The following is a 25,895-nucleotide window of genomic DNA, read 5'->3' on the forward strand; positions in this document are numbered from 1 at the left end:
CTATGTACTTGATTTCCTCTGCCACTTCTTGGCGTTACTCTTTCCGTATTAGTGCTCAGACCTTGCTTTTTGCTCGCTGAGTAAACCTGAGCACGCCCTTGAGCGCCCTGATCCGCTCACTGAGCATAATCCGAGCGCCCTAGATGGCTCACTAAGTCTGAGCTGAACTTGGGGTGAGCAGCCTGAGTAAGCTACGTAAATAAAATGCAGCATGCTAGCTCCATCACGTGTACCCCTCCACTTTTAGATGGCACCCATCGTCCCATTAAAGTAGGGCTGGAAACTCAATGCGATACTCAATCCTGGTAAAATATCTGCAATTAATTGCGCTGACTACCCGCCATTCGTGGCGGACGACGTAAGGTGTAACGAATCTGCTGGTAGCTGACGATTGGCATTCTAACCTAGCACACGCTTTTGAAGAGATCCTATATCCCCAAGTGGACGGTACTGCTCTCCTCTTTGGTTGAAATATTGCTACCGTCATCTACTGGTCTCCGGTCTCTGATCGAGGAACGACTGGCAAGCAGGACCCAGTGGGCCCGGTGGAAGGACACTGCGTTCCGGCCCAGCGCAGACATGCATCGCCGTGAAAATAGCAACGGCCGGACATGTCATCATTGATTGCTCCAGTGCGGATTACAATGAGGCAATTTTGCCTTTAGTCCGCTGCGCCGACATACGACCTACCGCCTCACATGCCGATTCGCCCGTCGATTGTCACCGCAAGGGTCCCAAATCTGCCTTGAGGATGCAGTGGCTGAATGTTGGAACACCGAACAAGGCCGGGATCATCCTGCTCAGCTTCTCCGGCTAGCATGATCACACGTTTTCTTTTCATGAGAACCGCAATCGTGAGACCCTACTCGAGACCAATGTGGGCTTGAAGCTCAGAAGTTGTCACATCTATTGACTGAGTGTAAGTCTCCTCTTCACCCAGCGCGACACCATTGCGCGCAGTCACGGAAACTCCACAGATCTACGCAGATTCCTACCACCGAGACGTCCTTACTGCAACATTCATCGCCTCACGATCGATTGGCACCCAGGACGAGAAAACAGGGTATCTTCGCAGCAAATGCGTCATGCGCACCGAAAATAGCCAGGAGAAACGCGCAGACCATCCTACACGTTTCGTCTTATCTCTCAGGTCACAGAACGATTGGCAAACAGATCATGATCAACCTGAGATGGAACCTCTGGGCGCAAAAAATATGCAGACCTACAGCTTCCGAGAATAGAAATAGCATCTTTTGATATGTTCATTGGACTACATGGATGAGTGGGTATGCGGCTGTCATACTTTATGCATTGCGCATGGGAACGATTGGCAGACAGGCAGGCTAGTTTGGATCAAATCCTGCCTTGCGACATTTGCTGTCTGAGCTTGAGAATTAGCACAAGGCGTAACGGATGGGCTATTGGGGGGAGCGGGGTGGGTTTTGAGGTATAAATCCGCTTGTCTCGCACGAGTCCTTCATTACAACAACAGAATACAAATCAAGTCTTTTACCAATAACTTCAGCATGGACTCCACAGAATACGAAGACTTTGGTGAGAGATCTAATAGAAGCAGTTTTGACCACGCTAACTTGGGATTTTCGAAGCATTCATCTCGCTAGAGCATCCAGACTTGTCTGTGGCAGCTGTACGCGAATTCGTCGATTCTTCAGACCTAGGCACGGAGGCCAATCCTATCGTGATCGAAGACGATCCTGCTCCGCTAGGCTCGGAATCTAATCCTATCGTGATCCACGTCGATGAGCATCGCAGCTATTCTGAGACTGAGCAACTTAGTTCTGATGGAGACACGGAAACCATCTCAGAGTCTTCATGGGAGCGACACGTTGACATAGCTGGTCGTTCGACCCCTATCCCAGTGCCCACCCAATTCTCGGCCTGCAAAGACCCGGAAGAGCCGCAAGCTTCCGGGCAATCATCCGTAAATCACCTCCACCTAGATGGCCAAAACCTGGAAATGGCCAGGAATCGTTTCTATGTCGAGCACAGCCCTAGTCACGAGTATGGAAAGGGCAAAAATGGTAAGTCTTCAACCACCTTCGGAGCTGGCATTCACTCTACAGTTTCTTACTAACAATAACTAGCAAAGCAGCGAAGGAGCGAGCAAGGAGATGCTTTGAAAGTAGAGAAACCAGCAAAAGGCCTCAGCTTACTTGAAACCGTGGTTCCCAGTGACTCAGTGGGATTAAAGAAACGTAAGTCATTACATGACGAAGAAAGTAAGGTCCGACGATCAGATCGCTTGGTGAAAAGGGCTATGCACTGAGCCGGTTGTCTGTTCCTAGGCAGAATTTCATTATGTCACATGATTCAAATTTCTAGTAGTCTTATAGCCGCTACCCGATTTCTATGGATAGGATTCACCGTCACTATAGCACAATAGAGTCATGACCACTTTAGGCTCCCTCCTTTTCTTTTACTAGTGACGTGAGTCGGTCACGAGCATTGTTGACCTGGTTCATTGCTTCTTGGACGGTTTGAGCGGCTCGGGTCTGCGCGGTACATCCGCAATTCATATCGTCTTCATTGGTAAATACCAGGACAGGAATTGTGAATTAAGATAACCACATACTGTTGTGACTGAGTCGTATCTGTAGCACATATATACTCCACAATAGCTCCTCTGATGCTCTGTCCAGCTTGGATGCCATGTCGACTAGCGTTGCCCATTCGACAGCGACGATGCTGCCATCTCGAAAGTCTTTGATGACTTGTACCATACCGACGCGCTCAATAACGGACCTTTGAGTCACAAGATCTCGAAGCTCAGCTTCGACATGTGTAGGACGATGAGCGCAAACAAATATGATGCATACTGTGCCTAGAAGGTATAGGTGTATGAGATTTCTAAACATTTTGAGAGCTTGAAAAGAAGCAATTGGATCAAGGATCTGAAAATGGGATTAAAACTGTGGTGTCCTAGGGCCGTATAAATATATTGAGGCCGTCGCGTACACCATGAGTCATTAGAGTAGTGGTCGCGTGCATGATGAGTCCGTCTTGCAGAATCACATTGTTAGCGCTAAAGGGTACTGATAAGGGCACAGCCTGGCAAACCAACATATAATCAGTGCTTTCCACCCCTCCTCCGAACTTTCCACACCATCTCAAGTTTTAATTTTGCGACACCATTATTGTATAGCCGTTCTTTTATCTTGAATTCTTGTAGCAATTGACTGACACATTGATCTTTAGGCAAATACACTAAGCATGATCGAAACCGACCCCGACAAACGGACAGCCCTTTGGTATGCTGTTTACGAATGCAACGTAGCAGCAGTGGAACTACTACTTAGGAGCGGAGCAGACGCACTCGCCGTAGATCGCGAAGGAATTACACCGCTGAATTGTGCAATACTGCGAGATAACATATGGATTACACGACTCATATTAGAGCATTTGACCACCTGCTTTTGCACGACAACATTTCTTGACAACAAAGATGTCAACGGCGCCGAGTTACCACTATTCCTGTCCGCCCAGTTCGCACGTACGCGGATGATCGAGCTCCTACTCGAATTTGGTGCGGACGTAAATGCGGTCAATTGCCACGAACAGACTCCTTTGCACCAAGCGGTACATCAAGGGCATATTAGTGCCGTTGAATTACTTCTTAACCAGCAAGGCATTGATCTACAAGCACAGAACAACTACGGATCTACTGCTCTTCACAACGCTACTAAGCAAAACAATTCTTCTATGGGCTTTAAGCTCACTTCCAAGGACACTACGCGAGATGAACGGCCAGTAAATTAATAAATAGGCGACTCACTAATCTCGTGGGCCCCCATTGAAATAAAACATAGGAAACCAGGGAGGGGGTAAACATGCAAAATCATCAAACCTAGCAACCCTGATTAGGAAGGAATGGTCATATTCCTGTTTCTGTTGCAAGACCACTACTAGGTCAAAGCACGAAGTGGGCCTTTGCTTTTTAGTTAAATAAAGGTCACAGGATGATTTCACAATACTTCGCCGATCAGTAGCGGTGAGCAAATAGGATAAAAAGAGTGGGAGCACCAATACGCGAAAGCTGTGTGAGGTGGGCCGCTTTCGGTAGGCACGAATAGTGCACGGATGTAATATGGGGCAGCCAAGGTTTATATACTTTTAAATGCAGCCACAGCGGTTCCCCCTGTGCATAAACTTGAAATTGGTTGTCAAGGTGACGTGATTGCGTGATTTGTTTGCGAGATCTAAGAGCCGGCCCATGTTCTAATTATTCCCTAGTGAATATAGACCAACCATAAATAGTAAATAGAACCTTTAGCTAACAATAGTTACATTTCCTTATACTAGATATAGTTAAGCAATGCGCAGCTGAATCCATAGACATGCTAGCTAGGGTTGGAATTTAAAAAGGATTTTTCCTATTCGTATTCCAAAAGATCCTTAGATGGTCTTGGAGTTGTTATTTGTATATTTAACTCCTAAAGCATCTCCTCAAGATTAATAAGAAGTATTTCAGCTGCTCGAAAGCCGCTTTGAATATTCTGGATCGCGAAGACTTACTGGTGCGCAGCAGGATATACATGTAAAAAGTCAAGCTTGTCGACATGGTTAAACCCTAAGCGCGTCTTTGTCTCAACAAGCTTACCATATTCCCGCTTTAATGGACCAAAGCAACCAATATCTAGTGGTTGAAGAAGGTGAGAGGAATGATCAGGCATGTAGATGCATACAATGCTATTATCCTGGCACATCTTATTGAATTCAGGTGTATAATGACTCCCGTGGCCGTCAAGGACAAGTAATTGAGACTCCCCCTAGTCCGTGCAGTTGTTTGCAGGAATAAAAAGCACTTTGTAAGCCACCATCCGGAAACTTCTAGGGCGCTCGTGCAGTTGCAGCTTACTCTGGTCACAACGCGGTCCATCAATGCCTAGTACGATGGTGGTCCCAGCAGGTTCGGTGGCACTCTAGGAGCGGGGTAATTCTGATATGGACAAGGAATTTCAGAGGCCTGCTTGTATCTAAAACAATCAAGGACTAGTATTCATTTGTTTGAAAGGTTATATAGCTCGCATAAATCTTGCAATCCGGGCCGAAATCTCCATTTCCAGGTATGTCTAGTGGTGTTCAGCTTTGGAGTCGTTTCCCACGAATTTGACTTCTGGTATGTGGCCTCCCTTAACCTGTGACTGCAACCATAGAATCAGAGGTGATGGATGTTCCTCATCGACGGCGTCACCTCCATCGGCATCTTTGAAGCCACCATACTTTTTATCTAAGGCGAGTTCCAGGAAGCAGTGACAGAATCTTTCCCATAAGTCCCTGAATGAATAATGATCATAGATGATAAATTCTTCGTCATCCCGTCCTCTTACCATGAATCCTGCCATGCTGGCAGTCTCACGTGCTGTCTCGATATCTTCGAAGTACAGACGCCACGGCTCCCGACGAGGTGGTTCTGGTGTGCCGCGAAGGCTTTTCAATTCCCCTGTCAGCCTGAATCATGAGGAGAAGGGGTATACGCACTATCCAGACCACGAAAAATAACCAAGTTCGCCATTCTTGGCGTAAACATGTTCTCCCAAATTGATCCTTTTCTTGGCGGGTCCCCATGTGATGTTGCCACCAGTATAGGTGAACTCGAGGCAGACCATCGGACCCCACTCACGATCCTCATGGATAAATGGCCCGTTCCTGAGGTTGATTTGGTCAAAAAACCCTCCATCAGACGTCCAACGCAATGTAACTGTCTTTGTAAGCCTTCTCAGGGCAATAGATTGATTTGGCTCTTCAGGTGCACTTACGTCTGTTATATCTCAGGTCACTGCCGTCTAGGGCAATGCACTTGTTCAGGTCGAGCCTTGATACCCGTTCGCCTCCAGTTTCGTCCCTGAGCACAGCTTTAAGAGTGCGGCCACCCTCTAGCTCGTAGCTGATGGCGTCGACAATAAAGCTTTTTTCTGGAGATTTCTCCCTTTCTTTTTGATCGTGTTCAGCTAGGAATTGTTCATGTTCTTCCGACGAAATTCTTTGGTGACAGAAAAGTCCGCCAGCCATAATGGATAAAATATCAGGGCAATTATCAGGGAGGAGATACTAAGATGGTGATAGACAAGTGATGGTAAAAATTTTTCATGGGACTTGTCTTCTTCTTATGCCCATTGCTCGGGGACGCCGGCAGATTTGCCTACGTCACTAGTTCGACGTGCTGCAACCGGTAGGAAAAGCTGAAAGATCAGTGAACTCCAACCGACCCCACTTATTTATCGGTTAATACCTACGTGCGCGAGTCTCGAGTGGGCCCAACTCCATACAAACACGACGAACCCTTCAGCTGAAGCGGCTGGGACGGGACATCAGTCCGTGCCCGTCCGTGCTGATCCCTCGCCACCTGTTCGTCAGCTTGACATTTCCGACTGAGATTGCCGATCTTGCAAGCGTGGCGCTTTTAGTTCGACCTGAGCCGATCGTACCTGCCAACGAAGTGCTTCTACACCGTGATTCTAACTACCAGCGCAGATGTTTTATTAATCTCTAGGTTAAAGTCATGAAGAGCTTATTAAGAATCAAGACTAAGAGAGCAGTGAGAGGCACGGGTTCCCGATCGGAAAGTATATGGTAAAGATTGAACCGCTGTGCTGTGATCTCATACCGCAGCGACAATCTGTCGTTGGGCCAACCCTGGCAAATAACTCCAGAAAAGATATACTACTCAGCCATCTCCATCAAGAAAAAGCAATGCCGATCCCTCCAAATTGGTCAATACGAAATTGGTGCCATCGACATCACGCCTAGACCATATAATGGCATCGATGCCGCAGGGACCCCTCACCCAAGGCGTTTCGCGATCGGTGCCCCTATCCCCCCGGGGGGAGGAAGCAGTCAGGGCAGACTGCAGCTGAGGGTTTTCCTATCCCACGGGGGGTGGCCCAGTCTATTAGACTGGGAATTAGGGTTTCCGCTTCACTATGGGACAAAAAAGTGGGCCCCGCTAGACTGGGAATTAATTTCCTCGTTAGACTGGGCATTTACAGAGGGCTTAGATTAAGCTGAAAATTTGCTGAGTTATAATAGACTATCTAAGATATCCCCTATTTGCTTCGGAGTATACGCAGCCTAGTAGTTATCGAGAAAAAGGCGATTGAAAATTAGAGATATTTTGATAGGGTGCGGGAACTAGGCCAGTTAGGGTTGCGACCGGGGTTTTTTTCCGCCGAAAAACCATCACGACACCTTAACTAGGGTTATAGACCAATTGAATCACCTCGATTATCTTAGTGTATAAGGATTGGGGGGTAGTAAATAATTTAGGGGGTTTATACGATCCCCTAGCTGTCATCTTATTCAATTTTATACTATTACACCCTAGACTTAGCATTCGACATTCTTCGAATTCGACCTAATTCATTACCGTACGATATATATATTATACTAGTCAATTATAGTAACCTATTATTTTTACTAACGTTAACTCTATTCACGACATGTTTATACCCTATAAACATGGATTTGTGGCTCCTGATTGGCCGAGCTGGAGGGTAATAAGTGGGGTTCAGACCTAAAAAAATGAACCTCCATGTTTTTAGGTGTACGCGCTCAATTCTCGATATCAACTGCTAAGACAATCGCGGGAATACACCTCTCTGGTGGCTAGCCGACTGCTAGCTAGAAAAGGCGTGGACCTTAATGCTACCGGCCAGAAGAGCGGTCTATATATAACGGCTCTCTATCATGCTGTAGAAAGAGGAAATTATATGCTTGTAAAACAGCTTATTAAACAGCTAGAGCTAGACCCAAACATCCTTGGGTCTTTCCGTTGGACACCCCTAGAACACGCGGCACGCGATGGCAATGTTGATATGGTCGAGCTACTGCTTAAAAGACATGATATTCGTGTCAATGCAGAAGGTTCTGACGAGTGCTCTCCTCTTTGGCTCGCCACAAAATATGGTAGAACCAAGATGGTAGAAGTCCTACTACAGCAGGAACGATTGGATATCAACTGTCAAAGAAACAAAGACAACGAAACTGCATTATCAGCGGCAGCTTGCTCCGGTGATCTACCTATCGTGAGGCTCATTTTGAAAGACACACGAACAGATCTCAATGCTGTGAACAAAGCGGGAAGAATTTACCGCGACGCGGAATATATCGCTATGGCGGGCAATACGTAGACTCAGATAAGGAATACTGGACCTGTTTGATTCAAGAAACTTGACTGTATGGCTCTTAGGACGAGTACAGCACGTATAGCGTGTATGAAGGCTCAGATGGAGGCGCAGTATGTGTAGTTGCTCAATCTAAGTGTTTCCCCTCTTGCCTTGGTTCTTCAGCGACTGGCTCTCAGTTTACCTAGTAGGGACAGGATAATGCACAGCTAATGCATAAAGCTGCGGTTACCTGGAATAGCAACAGAGCTGTGCGCTATTTTCCAATCAAGAAGACTTACGTGTCGTCATCAAAGAATCAATTGGAAGGCAGGACCCCAAGGAAAAAAGCACTATGCGCAAGACCGAATCTTGTGACCCTCGAGGCTGATAGCCAACAGAGGTTGTCAGCCTAATTGTCTTGTTAAATACGGCGTGAACAATAACAGGAAGCATATAAATCCAAGCCATGCACACCGTCTTGAACCAAGAATTCATCCAGTCCATAAATATTATACATTCAAGACTTCTACTCTGCGTATCTCGGTCCATCATGCTTTCTCGAACATCAATGACTCTGAAAAATGGAGCGTCGGTTTGTCCGGCGTGTTATGCATTGTGGACGGACGACTACATGGACCTGACCCATGATTCCGCTCCATGGAGCTTGGCCTTCAATCCCATTGTGAGTGCCAACGAGGGCCATCATGATGACCAGGTCTATAGCTATGATCGCTGGCATGATACCAGTAAAGTGGACTTGTTCACGCTTTACGATGGTCATGCTGCGTCATGCTTAGCCTCCAATGGTATAGCCATTTTTGATGAGAGCCTTGGTCATGATGGGGAGAGCGACCTCAACATGGAGATTCTTGGTCCTCAGGAGAACATTTTCGATCGAGAACTTATTCTCGCGCCAGGTAATATCCAAACTTGCAACACACAAGGGTTTGAACCGGTCAATTTGTGCCCGCTTGATACCAGTATCGACATCGAGGGCATCACGACACCAGGGTTCTGTGCTACATCTCCCTCAACGGGTCCGGAAAAACCTGGAATAGGTCAATCTGGCTTTTACTCCGACAGTACAGCAATCAAAATGCCCCAATTCTCCGATTGCACCGACGAGTGCTTTCTCTTTCCGCTTGACATGAGTCCAGCTATTAATTCACCCTCCATGACAACATCGGGCAATATACTCGCCTACGGGGAACTAGAAAGCCTTCAGGCCTTCGGGCAATTACCTACAAGCTATCCCTGCCTCGATGAAAGTGCTTTAGTCCTTACCGATATTTTTGATATGCAGGGGTATTACGGCATGGAGACTGAAGTCCCAGATGATCCCCAAGTCGGTAAGCTGAAGCCAAAGTCACATAACAGGTTTCCTGTTAACAACTATTAGAAACAAATCAAAAGAGAGATCAAGAGGAACATTATGTTGCCATGCAAGTCAGCGAGAGTATCAAGCCGGATGTGACTGTTGAAGACGCTCCGTCGATACGTCGACGCTCACAGCGTTTGATTGAAAGGACTAGAGCCTAGTGATGCTATTTTTAGCCTCATTGGTGCTTTATTTCGATTTGGTATATCCTTTGCGCTGTTTATGTGTTGGGTGTGTTTTTGTTATGTCTTTAATAGGGATTTGGCATGTCTTTTAGAAAGCAAATGAATATACTTGTGGGGATGTAGGAATTGCGATACAGAGAGCTCATAGCATCGTCTAACTTCTCTAAGACAAAATTGCCTGAATGTCCAAAAAAGACCCCGTATCAGTCGCAGCACCGAACTGCACGGTACAATCGAAGGCATACCATCACGTGCCATTTGGAACGACCAGCCCTTTGCGCTTTTCTAATTCTTCCACTCCTTTCTTCTCCTGTCCCAATTTTTGTTCATCTATGATGGAGGCGACACCACTTCCACTGGTAATGCAAGACCAGTACCGGGCCCGAGTGCGGCGGATTCACCTTGGTCTCCCCAACGGGGATTAACACCGGACACCACTAGAAGCCGTCCATGTCGGACAACGCAGAGGAGCTTTTTCAAACCCTAGTCACATGAGTTTCTAAGCCGTGATTGGTTAACCTCGTATTAAAAGATCCGTCACAAGGCCAATGGTATAATACAAAACGTGGAAAAGGCAGAGTATTGTAGGTGCCAATTTACTATTGCAGCTCTAGGGTGACAATACCACAAGCAAATATATACAAGGGGATTGTATTTGTTGGTAAGCAGACAGTCACTGCCAATTCAGAACGTGAAATTGCAGAATTGCCTGTGCTCGAAGATGTAACGCGTCAAACGCAGTTCCATACAATCTATTTTGTTTCAATACAGACCGCGCCGCCTCATTTTCTGCCGCATGGTCATTTGAGCTATTATAGCCATCATCGACTTTATCGATATAGTGTCAGTAGTATTCGTATAGTGAATGCCAATTTCACGGTCCTGTGTTCTATTGATCTGCTGGAAAAGGCAGCCAAAATACCCCGTCGCAGCACACAAGGTAGTGTCTGAGCCATTGAACTCTGTAAAGTGTCCAGAGATAGGTGAATAAAGAAGCTTCTCCTCGAAAATATCCAGTTTGTCCAGGACGAGGAGAATAGGCTTATTCTTAAAGCAGTCGCTGTTGGCGAAGGAGTCGAAGAGCCTCATTGCTGCCCGCATCTGGTTCTGTTTTCGCATCAGAAATCATTATCAAACAGAGCGTTCAACATTAAACGAACCACACTGTGATCCTCAGCTAGATACTGGTCATAACTAGACAGTGCGACCACGAACATGAGGAAATCCACGTCTTCAAAGCAATGCATCCACTTCTTCCTTTCGATACATTGATCACCTAGATCCACCATGCGCCAATCGGTATTGCTCAGTGTAAAGGAGATCTCGGTGACTCCATTTGTTTGGCATTGGCGGGGAAGAATGCTCTGCCGTCCATCTAAGGAGATCATTCGCGATTGCTCGATAATTGCCGTTTTGCCGGAATTGTCAGGCCCTAAGGCTCGTCTTAGGTAAGCAATCCATCCCATAAATTGGTCTAGCCCGTGTACGCACCAAGTAAAAGAACATTGGTAGTCTTCCTCGCAACTTTCTTTTGGAGTCTTAGTAGCCCATCAATATGAGAGTTGCGGCATAATGCTTCGTCTTCCACATGGGGGGTTGGTTTGGTTTCCCGTCCCATCCACCCCTTGACCGCCTTTTTAAGGAACATTTCAGATCTAACAACTGTGTAAGCCAGACGTGTACACGGTGGCGCGTAAGACCTGTTATAGTCTAGACGAATTGATCTGGAGGGTAGCCCTAGAATCATATTTCCGAGGCTACATTCACTACTAACCGAGAGAGTAGATATATGCATGAGGAAAAAGGTGGACCTACCAGCTACGCCCTCTCCCAAAGTGAGGGAGCCAGATATGAGGACAGGTATATCCTCGGAGAATGAAAATCGTGTGACAGAATCAATGCCAGCTTTCCAAAGCTGTTATCTCTATCGCTTTATATAATGCCCGGGCATAGTGACAAATTGACAGTGGCTAGGTCAATGACGATTAGATTACACAATTGACAGAAATAGAACATCGAATCAGATTAGGCCGTCCGATTGCCTTTCTAGCTCAGCACAAACATTATGTGCTACTAGGCTTGCTGAGTTCACTGACTGAGGGCGAAAACCCAGAGGCGCAATATAATGACAAATGTAAGCTAAATTAGGGTTGAAGTGAATGGTACATAAGCGGATATCAGCCCTGAAGTCTGGTTATCTCTCGCCTGTCCCCTCCGCAAGTTTGGGGCTTGCTCCGTGATTGATGCTACTAGACGGGCCCACAGTGACCGGGGTGAGACACTGTCGACCAACTGAGGCTTTCGCTTTGGCGCTGTTGGGTTATCGAGTCGCAGCTTCTAGGGTAAGTAGAACTGCAAGGACTAGCGGTTGATCCACAATGGCCAGGCCGACGGAAAGTGCCTGACGTCTGCCATGGCTCCAATGTATTTTGTACAATTTAGAAGCAAATCTTTCCCGGATCCAGCCCGGCCGTACGCAATCTGCCCGTGAAGCTTGCCTGCGCTTGCACAGTGGACCTCGCCCCACTCTTGGCCTTGATTAGTACGATCTGGGCCTCAGGAAATGCTTTCGTCAGACGTCCCGATCAACTGTGGCTTCCGAGAGTAATCCCACGCCTTGCATAGCGATGACAACGCCCTATGCTGCTCGTCGAAGTTAATTGTTAAATAAATCCAGCGGACCATGAGAATAGCTAAAAATTAGGATGCGACATTATGGGAAGGCTGTAATTGACAATGGGCTACTCCTTCGGAAGCGTCACTGTGTCCAGTCAGAAGCTTAAGTGAGACAAGCTGATCCAACTATACAATGCTACTGCGCATCCGAAACATGGCCAACAGGAAGAAGACCCGTACCGGCTTCATATGCCCGCCTGCAGTTTGTCTTCGCCGACTGATTGCGCAAACTTAAACACAGTCAGATTTACCCGAAGGGGAAATACCGAAAACGCCCCGCACCACAAGGCAGAAAGCTTAGCACAATGAGCCGGACTGCCAGCAGACCAATACACTCGCACTGATATGCTGTTGGAATGCGCAAAGAGCAAAGAACTATCCCGTTGGCTATGTTTAGGACACATAATCTCATGAAGTAATGCGGCTGGATCTTGTATGCAAGGAGCCTGGAATAGCCAAACAAAAGCGCGCGCCATAAGTGGTACTCCTGACCGTAGGTCACAGAGTAACAAAGTATCGTCTTCACGCTATGGCTTCTGTACCCTTCATAGGATAGTCCTTGTTAGAGCATGAGACTACTCCGCATCTGTGAACAGTTTTATTTGCCGTTAATCACGCTAAATATATTCCAGTCAATCAAGGATATGTATTCGTTGAAAGATTCTCCTTTATAAACGCAAAATTGACTTTTGAGACGAGGAAGTGCTACATCACTGAGGTTATTGCAAATACTCTAGCGTTGTGCAAATAACGACCTATCATACCATTTCGTCTTGAATAAAGGTTTAAGAAAGTTCTCAGCCAATATCGTGTCACCTGTAGGCGCCGTTGGTGACTCCACCAGTGATCTATTAGAGTTCGGGACCACGTAATGGAACTAAATGTACGGTGATACATACGCTAATACCTTATCCGAATAGACCGCATCCAATTGCTACTTCACATTATCCGCAAGCTCGGTGGCCATGAAATTACTGCTGACAAGTTGAAGGAAGTTGCTAGAAATAACAAGGGGAACTTGGAGCACCCAAGCGATGTCGAGATCATCTATGAGATTCTTCGGGTTCGAAAGATGGAGGAACAATTCGAGCGACGTGAAGTTGGTAAGTGCCGAACACTCCTAAGCGTGCCTTTCGGTAGCTAATACATATCAGGTGCTCAAAGCTGCTTCTGTATCCAAAATCACCAAAAAACATCGGGTTGTAGAAGCAGGAAAATTGATAAACTAGGAAATATTACTAGCATAGAAGGGATATTCTCACCTTGCGAGATGACCATACCGTGCATTACCAGACGTTGGTTCAAGGACACGAGAGCGCTTCAACCGGTTCAGGTCTTCCAAGTCAATGACAATCCAACGGCTACCTAGGTCATCCCACAACATATTGCGCCACTCACTGTCGCCGTTGATCTCTCCATGCGACCGGAACACAGCCAAGGCTTTCTCGCGCTCCCGGTGGAAGAAGATTGTGTTCTCATTGTCGATGTCGTATACGAGAGCTTATCTCAGTTTCTGAAGGACCAAAACGGCTACGGCTCTCATGATGCTATGGGCTGCGCCTGCTCCGTCTCCAGGTCGCCCGAGCCTCCCACGGCACTGCATGTCTTCTCAGGAGAATATCGATATCCAAGTTCTGTAATTTTATGATCCTGATACACGTTAGTGAATTTATTCCACCGCATGGTTGGGAAAAGTAAAAAAACCTACATCATATGATGCCACAATTTCAGTGCTTCTGGGATCCCATTCAAATGTAACGCGGGCGCTATTTTCTGGACAATGACCGTGCCACTTATCCTGCCAGCTGAGTGTATCCTTGATGCGAATGCCAACAAGACCGTTCTCCACACTCGCAATCTCGAGCCCTGCCAAGGACGTCACTTGGACAGACTGCCATATGGGGCCCTCATAACCAACCAGTCGGCCATTGATAGCTATTCCACAAAGAACTTGGATGTCCTGAGACTCTCTGAACATGAAGACGAAGTAATGAGCCCCGTGAAGCCCAATTGTGTACCGTGTAGAATTGTGGTGGTCATCGAGTTTTATACCATGCAGCACTGAGGCACTTGCTGGCACATTTGCCAACAACAACGGGGTATTCATAACACTCCACAGAATCTCAACATTGGCCCAAATAATTCGATAATTAGTGGTCTTGGGGAATCGATTTCGTGGCTGCTGTTGCAGGTTGCGAAAAAGGGTTCTGATGTTCTCTCTTGGGTCGAGATCGTCTGCCAACATATATTTAAACCCAAGCTCCCTCCACTGTTTCGGACAGGGCCCAACGGACAAGACTCCGTCAAGGTTGACAACATCCTCTTCTCGGTCGAGGAAGCGATAGATTCGCTGAATGGTCTCGGGGGGCAAAGGTATGCAGAGCGGACGTTGCGCTCTGTCCTTACGACAGGCTGACTTGAACGCCATAAAAACGTCTAGATCGAGGAAATGGAATTCTTCGTCGAACGGAGCTTCTTCCATGAAAGGAGAGAGGAGATGACTGTAGCTCTTAAATTGATCAATCCAAGCTTGGTCGAAATGGACTTGCCAGAAGATGCGCTCGACGATCTGCCAACAGTAGTCGTGCACAGTAGTCTCTTGCGATCGCTCCTCTTCGGTCAAGCGAATCATCTCCATGAAATGACGGTGTATTGGTTGTCCCGTTCTAGTGTCATCCTCCTCCGTCCCTTCTTCAAGCAGGTAATGCCACGTTTGAGCCGCATCCAGATCACATTTGCACAAAGGACAATAGATGGAGGGATCTGTGTAAGGCATTGGTAAATAATCGGCCTGGTACAACAATGCAATGACAATGACTCTGCTCCTCTAGCGACTTGTCAGCCCCTTAAATCGACTGAGATGGGTAGAAACAGAGCAATCTCGGTGAATTGTAAATGCGGCAAAGCGGAGTGCCATGGACCGATCCACACAACCCTCTAGCCGATAAACCGACCGGAAAGTATAGTCTCTAGACTTCTTCCATCAATCGAATGGACACTGCGCCTCGTAATCCTCGACTCCATCATCGATCTAAAATAGCAAAAATCACCTAAACAAAGGTACCACTAGGGCGAAGAGAGAACACAAGCCAGCTTGTTTACAAGCAAGACCATTATCCACCGCTGATCTTACCATTTAAGGAAACAGCCGCACAGACCTTTCAGCGGCATAGCTCCCTTCTCGGTCCGGCTGGATTCCCAGGGCACACTGTGATTGCGGCTGAGATTTTCATGATGGCTCTCTGTACCTTTTTCCCTTAGCGTCTGGGCGCAATCTCCCTTTATCTAAGTTTAAGTCGAGAACAAAAGCATACAGCGAGCGAGAGAAAAAAATAAAAAATAAAAAATAAAACAAAAAAATTGAAAAGAGTTCCACTAGTCATTACGGCCACAGCCGGTGGAAACAGGATTATAAAAGGACAGAAATGTGGTTGGTACCTTTGTCTCAGCGTTTTATTCGAGCGCTAGCTGAAAGTTAGAGAACTCCGGAGGTCTGCTTGCAGTCGCGCCCCCAGAGTACTTGGTTCTTTCCCATTTTTGTTATTAGCCTCAATTTTGCAATCAGGCATGCGTCCTTCATACCATTATGCTCAGTGTAGGATAGCTGAGATTATCAACTTTTCGCAGCGGACGGTGCAGTCTCCTTGGACTAGAAAGGATTTACCTATAGAGGAGTTTGACCATATCTTAATAATCCGAGGACTGCTCTCGCAGCATTCAGTTTAGATGTTTGAATGATTTTATGAGACCGAAAGTGGAATACCGATAAACTGACGTACGACATATCTGCCATTGGAATATACAACCGAAGTGAAGGAGCAAGTATCAAAGATATGAATGGTACTTCAAATCTTGGTTTACAAAGAGGGTTTCGATCCGACGTCACATCTGAAAGTGCACAAATTTTGAACCCATTTCAACTTTGCCAGTAACAGTCACCCCCTGCCATATTGGTAAACACAGCTATCCCATTCTAAATCAGTATGTTCAGTACCGTGTCTAGATTGGCCTTGTTGAAACGGCGCCCTCAGAAACATCTTCCAACCAGAATTACATATCGTACTTCGGACCCAGCAGGTTAGTATCTCAAATTCCTCATGTTGACAAGGCTGCTCAGGATACGCACCCGTGTAATAATGTTGATATCAGCGGCATTCAAGTTCAAGAGTCGGTTCACATGGGCGAGGTCGGCCATGGAATCATAGAGGTATTCTGTAATAGCGGCTCGATTCCATCCCTCTTCTTTCAGCCAAAGGCGAGGGTTTTGGGTTCGGAGCTCGTTCAGCTTATTGCGAATGGCGGAAACTGTCCGCGTGTATGAGGGTGGCATATTTGTGTGGAGTATCCCCCGGATCTCCGCTCGTCGATTAGTCAAGATCTCTGCGATTGCCTCGTGCTTGTACCCCCACATCGAAAAAACAAGAAGCACCGCTGTCTCCTCGTCCGTCCACGGAATGCCCGTCATTAAGTAGTATATGTTGTGTTTTCGTGTAGTGAATAAAAAGCAGGCAGATTGGAGGGCTTTTTATCAATCTCATAGGACGGGCGCTCCGAATTGCGCTGCACTGATGCGCAGGAGCTGAGCAGCAAGTCTGCCCATAGCACTGATGCGCAGGAGCCGAGCCGCAAGTCTGTCCATAGCACGGGGCGGCGACAACCACTCAATTCTTTGTGACGCATTATAACGGCGCTTGCTAAGCCTCCAAAACCAGTCGTTGCCTGGCGTTTACGGATTGTGCTGTGGGGTGAGAATTGGGAATCAAGCTTCCGGGGATGTGAGCTTATCATATTTCAAGACTATTGGTTGAAAACTTGCTTTGGAAGCTCCACATCCAGACAAAGAGATAAATCCCAAACAAAGAAAATACAAGCAAGTAGATCACAAGTAGTGGAGCCGAAGACAAAGAAATCCGAGACAGAAAGCAACCAAGAAGTCAAAAACAGCACCAGAAATGGAGAAAACATAGATAATCGTTTTATTGGTGCGATTACGGGAAATCGATGATGCTTATGTCAAACTCGCCATCGGTTGCGGAGGCCGGAGGCTCATCCTTCAGGTAGCCGAGAGCCTGAAGTGCATTGTGGACTTCTAAGACCCAGGGGTTCAGACTTTCGACTTGGTATTTGCGGATTTGTTCAAAGGTACTATAAGATTCCATGATCAGCAACATGTATAGCGATCATGATACAGAACGCTCACGCTTTTAACTTATCTAATCTAAGTTGTTGTTAGAAAAGTGGAAAACGACGATGGGGCATGCCTGACTCACTCCACCTTCATGGCTTCTAGCTGCGACCGCTGCGACTCGACTAAGAATTTTGCCCAGTGGGCTGTCTCCAACGCCTCATTTATCTCGGGCGCAGATGTCGGAATAGAATGGGCTGAGGGTGATTCATCCGATGGTTGGACAGGTGGCGTATTTGGAGAAGATACTTCCTCTTCAATTGGTGGGAGCGGGGGGAAGGAAAGAAGGCTTTCCGGGAGGTCACACATCATCGGGACGAGGGTTGGGTCGCAAAAGGAACTGAATGCCGCAATATCTGGCATGTCCTCCAGGTTGCCAAGAAAATTTTCAAACGGCTCGCTGTCAGTATTCTGATCCAGGCCTGCCAAGAGGCGCTCAAATTGTTCGTCGCTGAAGCTTCCCATGGTTGACCTAGTGAACAGAAGAAGCGTTGTGAATCGGATTATTGCAGAGTTTCCACCTTTTAAATCTTGTTGAGCCACGATTCCCAAGCGGCCGTGCCGCGAAGACCGTGGTCTCTACAGCGGCTCCTTCCTGAGTCCAACATGCTCCCAACATGAGCCCTTTGTACATCCCTGTCTGTCACATGCAGGTGTGTATCACATCTCACCACTTTTAAAGACGAAACGCTTCCATGAGTCCACAAGGTTTCCAGAACCCTTCTGTACACCTTCCTGGAGAGAAAATCGTTCCCCTCAAAGATTACGAGACATCCGCGGATTGCCGAAGGTTTGCATCTCGTGGTCCAATTCCTTCTTATAGATTCTGATTTCTTTTACAGCTATGGACTCCATAAATCCAGCTTGTGAGCTCCAAAATTTACGAAAAGCGCATGTGGAGAACCAAAGAACTATCGATGAATTGAAGAAAAAGATTGAATATCTGAGACAGACACTGGAGGACTATAACGCAACACTATCGCGATGTCTAGTTGCACTTGGGCAGAACAAGAAGTAAATCAGATATCTGCATACTTCCTTTTCCTGGGCCTCCCGGCTTGCTGCCCTTCACAGATAGGACAACCTCCACGAGAGTTTAACTTATGATCAAGGGATCCAAAACTCCATTCCAGTCCTTGTTGTTCTGTGAACCATTGTACCTTGTTTGGGAAGGCACTGAGTCGGTGTGGCTGGCCACCAAACCGAAGTGATAGCGTGAAAGTGTCCTTCACGTCCCGGACGACGAATCGCACTGGTCGGAAGTATCGATCGCAATGCTGGCAAATATCCTCAGTCGTTAATTGAAGACCCAAATTTATTCCATCTTTATAGAATTCCTTAGCGGTAGAATCAAGCTTGTCCAGACATCCAATGACATGCCGCGCTGGAGCTCGACAGCGAATTGAACCAACACATTGTATTAGACCAGAAAAATACTCCGGCTTGGCATCAAGGCGAAAGAAGAAAGACGTGGCAAGTAACGAGATGACCGCATCTCTCTGTGTTCGGTCACCTAATGGATTAGCGCGGACAAGCTTTGACAGCCTATCCATACATTCGGTATCGTCCAGTCTAGGTAATCCACCGGGGATAGACAAGTCAAAGCGAAAGTAATTCTCTCGATGGGTATCATCGACCACCCCCAGAAATTCCTTCCAGTTATTTTGGCCCTCGAAAGACGAAGAGACGGACCGATAGATACGTGGAAGCCACCCGTCCAGAAGTACGTTGCGGAACCGCGGGACCGTCGGAGAGAGGCTTTCAGTTTCAGATCCTGTCCCAAGGGAAATGAAAACATCGGGATTGGGGCAATTCGGCCACAGATGCTTTGCCTCTGAGAGAGCGAGGTTGATTGGATTGTTATGTCTTCTCATACCGCCGTCTTGGAAGGATCCAACCCCGTCAATTTCAATAGTAGGAAACAAGCTATGGCATGTTAACATAGTGTCATTAAACCAACATTAGAATCTACTTACCATGGAACAGCAGCAGTAGCACGAGCTCTGGAATCAGTTTAGCGGCAATTGCAGCATTGGGAGATTGTTTACTTACACTTGCCAAACACGCGGTTCGCTTGCACTGTCAGGCCGAAGCCTCCCATAAGCTATCGATATGTCAGAACAAAATAAGCTCGGATAGTATAACCAGAAATCAAACCTGATTGAGCCCTATGAGGCGCTGCCCCGTTGTAGTTGGTGAATATGAACGGAGCCCCCATCTTGATGTCGCTTGCGGATACAGCGACCTTCCCAGCCGATATACAAGCCTGTGGTGTATCAAACATGCGCCTTGTCGCGCCATAATGATCCTGTAAAGCATCTTCAAGAGCCTTGACATCATACAAACCATCTGATAGCCATGATCGAAGCAATCGTTTCTTTCTTGCTGGCGAAAGCACCTTTTTAACCAAATCTTGAAAGAGGGCATTGCAAGATGTGATGTCCATGCGAAGCATAAACTTTGAGAGTGCTATGAGCCCACCAGAACTGCAACCCACTACAAGATCAATCATGTCACAAAGGGGTAAATCGGAACCCAAGAGTTCCTGCAGGATCTCAAGGTTCCCAAGTGGGATAACACCACGCGGTCCACCTCCATCAATGCTCAAAACCCGAGCAGCGCATGTGGCTGGCTTTATGCGAACCGTTAACGGCTTAGTGGCCCCACAGAGAATACAGCGTGGAATAAGATACTCATCCTCTGCCAACAAAGTGATATCTCCGAATGTCATGGCACAGATATCACAGATGGAGTGACCGCAAGGAAGCACATGCTCCGGACTTCGTCTGATGCACACGAAACAGGTCTTATTGGATTTCAACCATCCCCAATACCTATTGTGAGGTCTCAAATTGTCATCATGGACTTGGGCGGACTGAGTAGATTCGAGCCTCATGCATTTAAAAAGAGTTTCGACCCGTTTCCCAATTCGTTCGCATTGAAATTTCGCGAGCTCCTCTGTAATATATACTTCTCGGTGTGCTAGGTAGCAGATCTCGTAGTAAAGCTTTTCAAATAGTGCCTGAGGAGAGAAAACTGTCGTGTTGTTAGTAAGTGGGCAAAATTACATAAGGAGGCGGCACAGACAATGCATCCCTGGTGGATAGGCATCCATAAGGATAGCTGAAGCAATGTGGGATGTTATGCCTTCATATGGCAGCGTGGCCTTTCCACTCAATCTGAGAAAGTCTATAAGATGAGAACCGAAAGCTCCATCGAGAGGGTTTTGCTGCCTTGTAGCAGTAACGAAATCAAATTGGTCAGCAGGGGAAAGGCAGACATGTTTTGTGGCCAACTTAAATAGGTCGCTTAGATGAGTGGCAGAGAACATTACTCCGTTTTTTATACGGGTAAAGCGTGTGTCGTGTAGCTGCTTTGAAATATCAGCGCCAAGTGAAAGAAATCGAGCTTCGGAAGATAGCTCGTCTGACGGTAGACGGCAGAGGCGGACATCCGAGAATACTTGAAGTAAATCTGGATGAGCAGAGTTGAATTCAAAAAAGAAGTCCGTCTCGTCAAGTATATCGTGAGTCACGCTGTGGGCTGTGTTGCTGACAACAATGATGACCCTTGGTCGTATGGCGAGTGGAAGGGAAGATGCAGATCCAACGTGCACCCACTTTGATAATATAGCATGCACGGCATTGAGCCCCCCGACATCATCTGCAAAAATACAAATCACGTCTACAAACATGAACAGTAACCGGCTCATAATAACGTCATGCGTCGAGCAATCCGGAGGCAACTGGCCCATTGACAAGACATGGTCTTCATGGCAGCTCCTTGTCCCCTCTGTAATTGGCTGTAGGGCTTGCCATGTTGGGTCACAGTCAGCGAAAAGCCGGGGATGCAAAGCATGCAGTGTGCGATTATCAGTCCTGATATTCACGGCATGTCTCCGTCGTGGCCCTTTGTAGTTACTCTCACAAAGGGAACGAAGTGCTTTCTCTTTAAGGTGGCGACCTAAAAAGAAAGTGATCTGGGGTGTTTGCTCTGAGGGGCTTGGCAAGCTCTTCGTAATCTGTGGAAGTCTCCAGCCATGGTTTATTAAAGGCCCTGCCTCACTTTGCCAAAACTCAAGCCATGCAGAATGATCGCATCTTGCCATGATTGAAAAAGATATGAGGTTGTGTAAAATACCAGGAACTTTTTATAGCGGGCAGAAACTGTACCTTTATTTGTTTTCCTACCACGACTTTCTCGCACCACGACTTTGAATCTCACACCACGAGTTACGCTAGGACTTCGGAGAGAAATAGAACAGAATGTATTTCTCAACCTTACAATCAAACCAAACCAATAGGAATCCTCATCCATATTAAATCAAGATTGGGCACCCTGCAGAATTTCTCACCCCCCCCCCCCCAAAAAAAAAGAAAGAAAAAAAAAGAAAGAAATTATAGCGTGTCTATAAGAGCGGTTCCCTGTATGACTTGATTAGTTAATGAATTCTGAGAGCAAGAAAGAAGAAAGAAGAAAGAAGAAACCAGAAATAGTATGAACATAGAAGAAAATTGCGCTCTGTACCTCGGGCGTAACATGATTGAGGGTTTCTCCGGCTCCATATTCACGTGCAAGGGACTGTGTATTACGTTAGCAAGCAGCTGGGCAACTAGGGAGGGGGAAAGGCCGGGTGATCAATGAAGGGAGGAATGGTATGGTACATATATTGGCTCGATTTTCTTCCATTTCTTTTTTAGCCCATCAGAAGACCTTTGTCGCTGAAAAGGAAGATAGGAATTAAATAAGGACGTCAGTTCCTCCCAAGTATGATGTGGGAACTGAGTTCGCAATGAGATCAAAAGGCTCGCTTCAGAAGCTGACCAGCGAGGTGGTTTCATCGTGCAATTTGAAAGGAAAGTAGCTTTTTTTTCTGGTTAGCAGACCTGCTCTGGCCCTGGGTCTATCCTGTTTATAACATACTGGACTCATTATGAGCTTGGCGCTAGCGCTGTAAAAAGGAAGGGATCAAGAGCCTTTAACGCCACCAACAACGGAAGATAGCTGGGCCTCGCCCGAGACGGTCGGCAATCTGTCGCGCGCATCACAGCTGAGGTGATGAACCGGATTTGTGGAGCATACCAGCCATCACCAACACAATCATTCGCGGCAACTCTCTTTCGGTGGTAGCGTTGATTTACCCCCTCATACTAGCGGCTCTGCATATGACGCTAGTAGCGAAAACAGAAAGGTACCAAAGCTCCTACAAGGGTAGATGCAAGCCAGAAACCTAGCCCTTGGGACTTTTGCCCTCTTAAATTAGTGCGACGGCGTAGGCGCATAACGATAGCATCATGTGACCGCGATCTAACAGTACCTACATACAGCGTGGTTTCCCAGAGTTCAAGGTCACTGCCAATATCCCCACCCTCTGAAATCTAATGACTGGTTATTCCTGGACCGAGGAGGAAAAGGCTCTTGTAGTCTGGTTCGCATCTGTCGGGCTCACTCACTCAACTATATCCCAACTCCTCCGGTACCGCAGCTTTGAGAGATCCATGACGGCAGTCCGGAACAAAATAGCTGAGCTCCGCAAGGATTTTGGACTTGGGTGTGCTTCGAATAAGCTAGACTTTTGGGAGGTCGACTGTTGGATAAGACAGTTATCACTTAACTGTGATCCCGCTTACTTGCTCATGCCTACACCACTTGACCGACAAATTATTTTGGAGGTACGACTTGTGATATTGACGCAAAACTACGGACTAAGCCTAGTATAGTGCGCTGGAATTGAAGTTCTTCCCATTTATTACCTCCGCTATGGCCTTTCGGAAAACTATCACCTCTGATGTATTCAATATTCGCATCGACTTCACAGATGTGCTGATATATGAGGATTGGTGACTATAACAGCTTCGCACATCATTTGATTCGTGGCGTCTGGTTCCTGTGCGTATTGTCCGAATCATAGTCAAGGCTTAGATCTTGAGAATGGGTGGTCGGGACACTCTCATGGCTTTTTTTGTTCGACCTTTTTTGGCTTCTGCTGTTTCTTTTTGTTGCTGAGTGTCATCAAAGCTAGATGGGTCCCAAAGTTCTGGTCTAGGCCAGTGGTTCATCTAATTAAAATGAATAATGTGGTTCTTCAAGGTAGGAGCTATTTGATCTTACCACGTCTTCAACATTTGGGATCCATTCCAGTTCAGGGTGGGAATCGTATGTTGCGTAACGAACCTGGGATTGCTTCGTGCTCATGACCAAAACATAAACACGCCGATCACAGCCAGTATCTAAACCGTCAACAAAAATATCATTTGCTTTCTTGAATGAGGCCCTCTTGGCTCGATACCAGCGCATGCGATCCGCCCTTATTCTCTTGTGAGGGTCTGGCTGTGACCCGCGCTTTCTTCTGTTCTCTCTCCAGACAGTTGTGTTTTTAGCCGGTTTTGGCATTGCGATTGATTTGAGTCTTGATTTCTCATTGAGCCTTCTCCCTCACTTTATATCCTCCAACCCCTTCATCGAAACACGACCGAAACGTACTTGCTATTTTTGATATCAGCGTGACGCCCATACCCTTAAGGCGTTACGCCCATTTCCCCTTAGGCATGACGCCTTTTCCCCTGAGGCGCGACGATCATGAGTCTATCGGTGGGTCTATCATGAGTCCATTCATTTCAGAGTCCCGTGGCGATGAACCACAGAACATCAATTGAAAAGTCGTGGTGCGTGAAACTTATAATAAGTGACCTTGCCGGGCCAGACACACAAATCCAAGAACCCTTGACGATGTCTCCCGACATGGACGATATTGGACCGTTTCGTGTGAGCCAGTGGCTCCAGTCCATGGGAGTGGGCATAGGTAAGCTCACTTATCTTCAAGAGGAACAAAATTCTAATATTTTAAAGGTTACCACAAAGAGACATTCGAAGAAGTCTTTATCAAGACCGAAAGGATAGCTTCAACCCTGGATCACGAGGCCACAATCTTGCAAACCCTGTCTGGGGGCATTGGAATTCCAACACTCTATTGGTTTGGAAAAGCTTATAACCAAAAGACGATGATTACCGATGCGCTCGGACCTTCCTTGGAAGAAATATTCGACCGATCCAATCGATACTTTGACATGCCGTTGGTGCTAGAAGTTGCAAGTCAACTTATATTTCGACTTGAATGGATGCATTCACATCACATTGCACATGGTCAGCTTAGTCCATTTTCATTTGCTATGGGAGCCTCCACATGGCAGACACCACAAGTGATTCTTGCGGACTTTACAAATGTCAATAGTTCTCAATTTTCAACAAAGAAGGACCTCCAAGCAGTGGCGGACATACTGGTCTATCTCGCCATAGGGCCTCCGTCATGGGATCTGTTCCAGGCGCGAAAGCCGAGTTTGGCAGAAATTCCGTCGCCTTTGAAGGGATTTGTATCAATAATCTCCGATAGGGAGATGAATCCAGCCGACTATATTATACTTCGGAGGTACTTCCATACAGCACGTCAGAGTTTACCAGGGCGAACTATTCTTGGTGGGCTGGGCTCCCCACAGGGAGAAAAATTATCCTTGAAGTCTCTTGCAAGCAAGAGTACTGGGGACCTGTTCGAGAATCTTGGTTCCAGAATATCTACAGTTGGGGATAGCGCTGGTGATCCAAAAGCACCATGGGGCCGAGAGCAGGCGAAGTTCCTTCTGGGATCTCTGAATGAGATAATGACGATTTATTTCGTTCTTTTGATGCGGGAAAAGCCGTCTCAGAAACGCAGACACTATCATATGGGCGTATATCATCTTCCTAACAGGCTGTGGAGAGACCTTCGTTGGTATCTATGCATGGCAAAATGTGGCTCCCTCCCTTTGCAAAGGCTTATCGTCCTCACAATCTACAAATATGTGGGAGTCTTACTAGAGGTGATCCCAGTATATAACAGGTACTGGACCAAAATTTTATCGGATGCCGCCTACGAGCAAATGAAACTTGATGAGGACTGTTGGCGGATGTGGAGAGACGCTTGGATGTACTGGAAAAATTGTGCCAACCTGCTGACGAAGAAAGATATGTAATTCATGTTCTGTTCAATGTTGCAAATTAATGATCCAAACTTGTTGTATTATCACTGTCTTTTTCACATTTTTTTTTATTTTTCCATTTTCCACTTTGATAAGGAGATATTGCTAGTCTTGCCAGAGGACACCCGTGGATATCTGTGCCATCTTAAATAAGCCCATCATGCATGCTGCAGGCTTTTACAATAACCGTTGAATAAGTAGTGTCTGATATTGAACATGGGCAAAATAACCCCCCTTTTGTCGAAGGCTTGGTAGCTATAATTAGCGGATGACGCAGAGTATTGGATCATCCGGCTCCCACTCTTTTGCAACTAGCCCACATTATCTAAAATCCAA

The 25,895-nt window shown here is 46.7% G+C and overlaps 12 protein-coding genes across 12 annotated transcripts; 6 read left to right on the forward strand and 6 right to left on the reverse strand.

The window, feature by feature from the left end:
- Nucleotides 1-1,526: 1,526 nt before the first annotated feature.
- Nucleotides 1,527-2,287, forward strand: N7446_006138 (uncharacterized protein; the record flags this gene model as incomplete). The annotated part of the gene is made up of 3 exons (XM_058514886.1): nt 1,527-1,554; nt 1,623-2,042; nt 2,106-2,287. 3 exons carry the CDS (start codon nt 1,527-1,529, stop codon nt 2,285-2,287), a joined length of 630 nt encoding a protein of 209 aa, XP_058372064.1.
- Nucleotides 2,288-3,231: 944 nt separating this feature from the next.
- Nucleotides 3,232-3,777, forward strand: N7446_006139 (ankyrin repeat domain-containing protein; the record flags this gene model as incomplete). Its single annotated transcript, XM_058514887.1, has 1 exon — nt 3,232-3,777. One exon carries the CDS (start codon nt 3,232-3,234, stop codon nt 3,775-3,777), a length of 546 nt encoding a protein of 181 aa, XP_058372065.1.
- Nucleotides 3,778-5,090: 1,313 nt separating this feature from the next.
- Nucleotides 5,091-6,030, reverse strand: N7446_006140 (uncharacterized protein; the record flags this gene model as incomplete). Its single annotated transcript, XM_058514888.1, has 3 exons — nt 5,091-5,448; nt 5,500-5,719; nt 5,778-6,030. 3 exons carry the CDS (start codon nt 6,028-6,030, stop codon nt 5,091-5,093), a joined length of 831 nt encoding a protein of 276 aa, XP_058372066.1.
- Nucleotides 6,031-8,691: 2,661 nt separating this feature from the next.
- On the forward strand, nt 8,692-9,662 carry N7446_006141 (uncharacterized protein; the record flags this gene model as incomplete). Its single annotated transcript, XM_058514889.1, has 2 exons — nt 8,692-9,472; nt 9,523-9,662. 2 exons carry the CDS (start codon nt 8,692-8,694, stop codon nt 9,660-9,662), a joined length of 921 nt encoding a protein of 306 aa, XP_058372067.1.
- Nucleotides 9,663-13,243: 3,581 nt separating this feature from the next.
- On the forward strand, nt 13,244-13,506 carry N7446_006142 (uncharacterized protein; the record flags this gene model as incomplete). The annotated part of the gene is made up of 2 exons (XM_058514890.1): nt 13,244-13,250; nt 13,283-13,506. 2 exons carry the CDS (start codon nt 13,244-13,246, stop codon nt 13,504-13,506), a joined length of 231 nt encoding a protein of 76 aa, XP_058372068.1.
- Nucleotides 13,507-13,901: 395 nt separating this feature from the next.
- On the reverse strand, nt 13,902-15,000 carry N7446_006143 (uncharacterized protein; the record flags this gene model as incomplete). Its single annotated transcript, XM_058514891.1, has 2 exons — nt 13,902-14,012; nt 14,071-15,000. 2 exons carry the CDS (start codon nt 14,998-15,000, stop codon nt 13,902-13,904), a joined length of 1,041 nt encoding a protein of 346 aa, XP_058372069.1.
- A 1,412-nt stretch (nt 15,001-16,412) lies between these two features.
- N7446_006144 (uncharacterized protein) lies at nt 16,413-16,827 on the reverse strand (the record flags this gene model as incomplete). The annotated part of the gene is made up of 2 exons (XM_058514892.1): nt 16,413-16,424; nt 16,489-16,827. The coding sequence occupies 2 exons, from the start codon at nt 16,825-16,827 to the stop codon at nt 16,413-16,415; spliced, it is 351 nt and encodes a 116-aa protein (XP_058372070.1).
- A 523-nt stretch (nt 16,828-17,350) lies between these two features.
- N7446_006145 (uncharacterized protein) lies at nt 17,351-18,012 on the reverse strand (the record flags this gene model as incomplete). Its single annotated transcript, XM_058514893.1, has 3 exons — nt 17,351-17,507; nt 17,563-17,580; nt 17,633-18,012. 3 exons carry the CDS (start codon nt 18,010-18,012, stop codon nt 17,351-17,353), a joined length of 555 nt encoding a protein of 184 aa, XP_058372071.1.
- A 152-nt stretch (nt 18,013-18,164) lies between these two features.
- On the forward strand, nt 18,165-18,565 carry N7446_006146 (uncharacterized protein; the record flags this gene model as incomplete). The annotated part of the gene is made up of 3 exons (XM_058514894.1): nt 18,165-18,200; nt 18,256-18,337; nt 18,390-18,565. The coding sequence occupies 3 exons, from the start codon at nt 18,165-18,167 to the stop codon at nt 18,563-18,565; spliced, it is 294 nt and encodes a 97-aa protein (XP_058372072.1).
- Nucleotide 18,566: 1 nt separating this feature from the next.
- N7446_006147 (patatin-like phospholipase family protein) lies at nt 18,567-20,278 on the reverse strand (the record flags this gene model as incomplete). The annotated part of the gene is made up of 4 exons (XM_058514895.1): nt 18,567-19,473; nt 19,524-19,550; nt 19,600-19,651; nt 19,705-20,278. The coding sequence occupies 4 exons, from the start codon at nt 20,276-20,278 to the stop codon at nt 18,567-18,569; spliced, it is 1,560 nt and encodes a 519-aa protein (XP_058372073.1).
- Nucleotides 20,279-23,465: 3,187 nt separating this feature from the next.
- N7446_006148 (uncharacterized protein) lies at nt 23,466-23,940 on the reverse strand (the record flags this gene model as incomplete). The annotated part of the gene is made up of 2 exons (XM_058514896.1): nt 23,466-23,606; nt 23,659-23,940. The coding sequence occupies 2 exons, from the start codon at nt 23,938-23,940 to the stop codon at nt 23,466-23,468; spliced, it is 423 nt and encodes a 140-aa protein (XP_058372074.1).
- A 336-nt stretch (nt 23,941-24,276) lies between these two features.
- N7446_006149 (casein kinase family protein) lies at nt 24,277-25,553 on the forward strand (the record flags this gene model as incomplete). Its single annotated transcript, XM_058514897.1, has 2 exons — nt 24,277-24,349; nt 24,397-25,553. The coding sequence occupies 2 exons, from the start codon at nt 24,277-24,279 to the stop codon at nt 25,551-25,553; spliced, it is 1,230 nt and encodes a 409-aa protein (XP_058372075.1).
- Nucleotides 25,554-25,895: the final 342 nt, after the last annotated feature.

This window comes from Penicillium canescens (genome assembly GCF_028828765.1).
Source record: "Penicillium canescens strain IBT 15451 chromosome Unknown utg000004l_segment0_segment0, whole genome shotgun sequence".
NCBI lineage: Eukaryota > Fungi > Ascomycota > Eurotiomycetes > Eurotiales > Aspergillaceae > Penicillium > Penicillium canescens.